The sequence below is a fragment of the Mastomys coucha genome, unplaced genomic scaffold (assembly GCF_008632895.1).
Source record: "Mastomys coucha isolate ucsf_1 unplaced genomic scaffold, UCSF_Mcou_1 pScaffold14, whole genome shotgun sequence".
Taxonomy (NCBI): Eukaryota; Metazoa; Chordata; class Mammalia; order Rodentia; family Muridae; genus Mastomys; species Mastomys coucha.
In genome coordinates this window covers 5,171,480-5,177,479 of record NW_022196896.1, presented here as the reverse complement: position 1 = coordinate 5,177,479, position 6,000 = coordinate 5,171,480, and the positions used below count along the sequence as shown (strand labels likewise).

General features: G+C 38.3%; 1 protein-coding gene across 1 annotated transcript in view; it reads left to right on the top strand.

The window, feature by feature from the left end:
• Mdn1 (midasin AAA ATPase 1) overlaps positions 1-6,000 on the top strand; it is a 128,743-nt gene that overhangs the window by 73,178 nt on the left and 49,565 nt on the right. The window contains exons 49-53 of the mRNA XM_031366448.1: positions 76-296; positions 1,526-1,639; positions 2,134-2,266; positions 3,126-3,241; positions 4,258-4,391. Of these exons, the coding sequence (XP_031222308.1) occupies positions 76-296; positions 1,526-1,639; positions 2,134-2,266; positions 3,126-3,241; positions 4,258-4,391 (718 nt within the window). The remainder of the gene's footprint in view (positions 1-75; positions 297-1,525; positions 1,640-2,133; positions 2,267-3,125; positions 3,242-4,257; positions 4,392-6,000) is intronic.

Genomic DNA, 6,000 nt, shown 5'->3' with positions numbered 1-6,000 from the left:
ATATATTGTATCTGTAAACCAATTACTTATAAAAGACTGTCCTAATTCTAACTTTTCTCATTCTATGAGTTCCAGGAGTCAGCCTCTTACTTTACAAGACTTAGAGAACATTATGCAGACTTGTAGCCCTGAGAGCCTGACGTTCAATGCTGTGGAAGTGGATACTTGCTGGGTTGATGAACCAGAGGTTTTAGCCATGGCTGTTAAATTGCTCATAGAAAGAGCAACCAATCAGGATTGGATGCTCAGAGTTAAGTGGCTTTGTCATTTAGCCAAGAACATACCACAGGGGCTTGGTAAGTAGCGAAGCTTGTACTGGTAAGAGGGGTTACATTTGTTTCCCTTGTTCAAGAGCCTCGACGGGCATGACATGTTAGTCTGACTACACTGTTGAAAGTATTGCTGAGAAACAGCAAAAAAATATGTGAGACTGCACTATTAATATAGCTATTGAATTAGGGAGATGTCTGCCCCTTATGTATCGAGAGAAATGCCTCAATATTTCAGGGACTGTCCTTTTCAGTTCAGAAGGAAAAAGTGTTGCATCCTGTCACTTTTTAGCTTTGTTATTTAGAGTTGTTATTTTTTCTGAGAATAGTGTTTTTGGTAATTCATTTACCCTTAAGGATCTTAAGATTCCAATTTATTTTTTGTGTGATTGAGACAGGGTCTCACTATGTAGCTCTGGCTCACTATGTAGCTCTAGAACTCAAAAGGTCTACCAGCCTCTGCCTCCTGAATGCTGAGATTAAAAGCTTCTACCTCCTTGCTTAGCCCCAAGCTTGTGCTTAATTTGTTATTTATTCAAAGGAGGAAAACAAAAGTAGTGGTGAAAATGCCTACTACTATAAATGTAATTCATAGGATATTGAACTTGTTGGTAAACAGAAGTAGGAGCTCCAGAATTATGTCAGCAACAAGGAGACAGGAGGCGCGGCTTGGGGCTTGTTGAACAGTGTAACCTAATTGGTAAATTCCAGACAAGTCAGAGACCCATCTCAAAGGAGTTAGAAGATTCTGAGAAGATTCCATTTGAAAATGTCATCCCAAGCACTGGTGGTACACACCTCTATTCCAAGCACTTGGGAGGTAGAGTCAGGCAGATCTCTGTGTGTTTAAGGCCACTGTGATCTACAAAGAGTTCCAGAATAGCCAGGGCTAAACAGGAAAACTTTATCTTGAAAAACAAAAACAATAAAGTCAACCTTAATAACTGAATATATATGAGCTCTTGTGCTTCCTGAGAACTTATAAGTAAGTCACTACATACATGTCTCTTGAGCTAAGTATTTATAGAGGGAATTCATAATGTTTTTTTTCTACATTGTTTTATATGATTGCCACTAGCCAGAGATAGTAACATAGATGAACAGAACATAAAGTCTTGGGAATTGAGTAACTTGTAAACTCCATTGCTTTATTTGCCCAAGCCCCAGTTCAGTCACCCCTATGACTGTTCCACCATTGCAGAAAGTTCATTTGGACAGCATAGCTTTGGACTGTAACAATGCCTCTCCTTCTACAGAGTCAGTGCGGGTTCATCTGGAAGCCAGTGCCACTGCTCTTAGGAAATTTTACTCAACTTCTCTCTCAGCTGGAGTCAGTAATGTCTTGAAAATATTACAGACAAATATAACAGGTATTTACCTACTGGTTTCTTCTCTGAACGCTTCAGGGGAGAAGGTCACAGCTCCCACTGTCACCACAGCTTTCAAAAGGTTTAATATGGGCAGATGAAAGCTAGTCTTCAAAACTGGTCATCTTCTGCTGATGAAGAGAGGGGAAGGACTGTACTCAGCTCTTAGAGTGACTGATAGAAAAGGAGAAAAATTAAGACTTATATTTCTCTGTGTCTCTTCCAATTTGAAGATTCTTTTGTTTACTGATAACTAAGAGTTTTAAGCATAAAGTATTTCACTTGAAGGGAAAGTATAAAGGATCATTTACTTTAGATAATACAAAGCCTTAATGATAAAAGTTAGCCTTTGGTGTTTCTTCCTTTGATGATTGTTTAATTCATTTGAAAGCTGGGATCACATGTTCACACTGACAAGAAATAGTAAAAATACTCAACTCAAGCTTGCTAAGCCAGGCATGTTAATTATATAATTAATTTCTTTTTCTTTAAACTAGATGATTTTGTGATTCCCTTGGACCCTCGATGGAATATGCAAGCTTTGGACATCATGAGAAATTCACTAGACTTTGATCCACAATCAGACCAGGCTGAACAGCTCTTTGCTCTCTTAGAATCAGTTGCAAACAAGTAGGTAGCTCTAGACACTTTCTCTAATGGCCTTTTCCATTATGTGTCAAATACAGGTTGCATGGGCACTCAGCATTAAGTGTTGGACAGTTGTGTTTCTGCCAGTGGGTTCCAGTGGGTTCCAGTACCCTCCCATTATCTTCTCATCCTCTCAACATGTGTATGCTTTAGTTTTCATCCTCAGATATGACAGACAGATGCAACTTCTGCAACCTAAGTAAACACACCTGTAAATAGTGTAATACATTTTCCCTCATTTTTTATTTCATTTTTCTTTTTGCCAGGCAACATTTTGGTTCTGTTTTGTTTTTAACCAATAATTGGTCATTAGTATAATATTTTTTAAGTAAGTATGTAATCGAAATATAGTATGTATTACCTGAAGGTGTGCTAATAATGAACACGTGATTTTAATGAATTTTCATCCAATGAGCCCATGAGCATGAATATGTACTAGTACTCTAGGGACCATCCTGCTTAATGCTCACTAATGTAGTGATAGTTGCTATGCAGATTTCAGGTTACTGTCAAATTATAGTAAAACAATAGTGTGGGATCAAGTTATCTTCCTTATGCCAGTGTCTACAAACCACATATTCTCTTTGCACTCTCAATCTCCAGTCCAGAATTTGCAGAGACAGAAGAGAATGGGGCTAGATGCAAGGATTGGTGTTCCCGAGTTCGAAGAATTTCTTTACTGTGGCTATGGCTCAGTGAGAAGATATTTACCTAGTGTGCTCACTGCCCGAATTTCATTGCAGTATTTACTCACGCCCACCCTACCCCCAAAAAACAACTTTGTTAATTCAAAAGAGGTTCTGTTAACCAGGAAGAAACTATGTTTTGGATCTCATTGTAGGACAATTATTTACCTTGACCGGGAAAAGAGGATGTTCACTGAAGCAAATTTGGTATCTATTAGTAGTAAAAAGTTAAGAAGCAGTGTTTTGAGGATGGCTTTTGAATTTCACAAAGGTAAAAACATTTTCTCTTTTATAGTCTGGTTATGCTGTTGGAAGAGTTAGATATACTCAGCAGCTGCTGCTTTTCGATTCCCTTTCATTTGTTGACCTTATATGAAATATACTCAGTATTGATTTTCTGAACACTAGCTGTACAGCTGCTCAGGTCAATGCTGTCTCTGCACCTGCATCATAACCCTCGAAAGCTAAGTAGAGTCTCATGTATTAGGAGCAGAAAGTTCAAGATCACATATTTAGCAAGCTGCAGAACTAGCAGGTTGCTTAGCTTGGAAAATACCTGTCCAAAAGCATGTGACTGTATGGGAGTCAGCAATTCTCTATTCCTTACATATTGTAAACCAAAGACATACACCATTTAGGAAAAAAAGATCAAAACTATATGAAAGAATGAATGTTTTAAAAGCTAATTTTTGTCAGCGTAACACAAACTGGAGTCATTTGAAAGGAAACCTAAGTTAAGAAAATGCCCCACTAGAAGGTCCCAAGGGCAAGCCTGTGAGGAATTTTCTGGATGGAATGAGAACTGAGCATTGTAAGCCAAATAAACCTTACTTTCAGTCCTGTTATTTTATCTCAGCAGCAGACACCCTGTGATACCATCCAAATACATGTGTTTTGGTCCAGTATTTTCTGTTTGGTAATTTTTTTAAAGTTATGCATATGTGCATACATTTATGCATGCATAGGTTTTGCTTGCCTACATGCATGTATATCACATGCATTCCTAATGCTCTTGGAGGTCAGAAGAAAGCATCAGATCCCTTGGTATCAACTGCCATCTGGCTGCTAGGTCCTTTGAAAAAGCAGCAAGTGCTCTTAACTGCTGACCATCTCTCCAGCCTCAGGTTTTTGCATTTAAATACAGGTATAAATATGTACAAAGTATACTTTTGATTTTGAGCTTTCTAATAAACCTTTATACTAGAGATGAAATTATAATTTATTTTGAAGAAGTTTTAAAGATTAATTCTAATGGAATGTAATTGTTTTATTTGTGTCAACTCTAAGATCCAGAGAGCTATCATAACCCACCCCATGAAATTGTGGCCCATCTTGCTGCATTTTTTGAATTGATTGATGGCCTAATCCTGCTCTGGGTACAGTCTCCCCAAGGGGTAGTTCCAGATGTCCACATCAATAAGGTGAGGCAATGCTTTGAGCTTCAGTGTTTTTAGAGTACATTTCGACGTGCATATGCTTGTAAAACCAATACAGCAATCAAAAAACAAAACAAAAAGCCAGGCAGTGGTGGCGCATGCCTTTAATCCCAGCACTTGGGAGGCCGAGACAGGTGGATTTCTGAGTTTGAGGCCAGCCTGGTCTACAGAGTGAGTTCCAGGACAGCCAGGGCTACACAGAGAAACCCTGTCTGGAAAAACAAAAACAACAACAACAAAAAAAAATAAAGCAAAGCAATCAAGATAGTAAGATACTTATTTTCGTCCCTAAAGGTTTCCTTGTGTCATTTTGTGTTTCTTTCCTCTACTTACCCCTATCTGTAATCAAGTAGCCATTAAATGGAAATCTACATTATAGATCTCTGGTCTGATTAATGTAGAGATGTGTCTTAGTTACTGTTCTATTACTGTGACAGACAGGATGACCTTTAAAAGATAGCATTTGGGCTGGAAGAACACTGACTGCTCTTCCCAGAGGTCCTGAGTTCAAATCCCGGCAGCCACATGGTGGCTCACAACCATCTATAATGAGATCTGATGCCCTCTTCTGGTGTGTCTGAAGACAGCTACAGTATACTTACATATACAATGAATAAATCTTTAAGAAAAAAAAAGATAGCATTTAATTGGGGGCTTGCTTACAGTTCCAAAGGTCTAGTCCATGACTATCATAGTGAAAAGCATGGCTGCAGGCAGCCAGGCATGGCAGTGCAGCAGCAGTTGAAAGTTTACATCTTAGCCACTAAGTAGGAGGCAGAAAGAGAATGAGACTGAACCTGGCTTGGGTGTTTGAAACCTCAAAGCCCACCCCCAGTTCCTCCAAACAAGGCTGCACCTGCTCCCTCCAGCTGGAGACCAAACATTCAAATATATGTGCTTGTGGGACCATTCTCATTAGAACCAACACAACTTACATCCATGTAGTTTCATGTGTTAGTACTTTGTTCATTTTTATGTCTGAGTAATACTCTCTTCTAACAGTGTTCTTCAATTTATCCCTTTGTCTCTTAGTGTACACTTGGGTTTTACAGTTAATTCTGATTTACCCAAAGTTTCTTTACATATGTGTTAAATAACATTTTCATTCCAGTTTATTCTTGTAAATCTAGTAAAACTTTTTAGCCATAGAACCCCTTTCCCATAAAGGTTATCAAAAACTACAGAAAGGTTTTGTTTGTAATGTTGTATTCTGTCAATATTAAGGACCATTTAGGAATTGACATATAGAATATCAAATAGAATCTGTTAACATGAATGATATAGTTTTTAATAAAAGCCATTTTTCCAGATTTAAATTGCTGAGAAGAGCAACTATAACTAGTAATTGCTCTAAGTAATAGCTTCAAAGACAAAGGCTGGGTCTCATGTCTGCTCCTACTGTTAGTCTTGTGATGTACAACTGGCCTCCCACAACTCAAGAGGCTGGAAAGGAAATACTACTACTTACAACAGGAATGTTCTGGTGGTGGCTCTTCATAACCCTGACATGGGTTTGGATAGACTGTGAAACACCTTTACTTTGTCTGCCTATAAATATTCCAGTTTAGATTTATACTTCTTATATTAGGCTCTC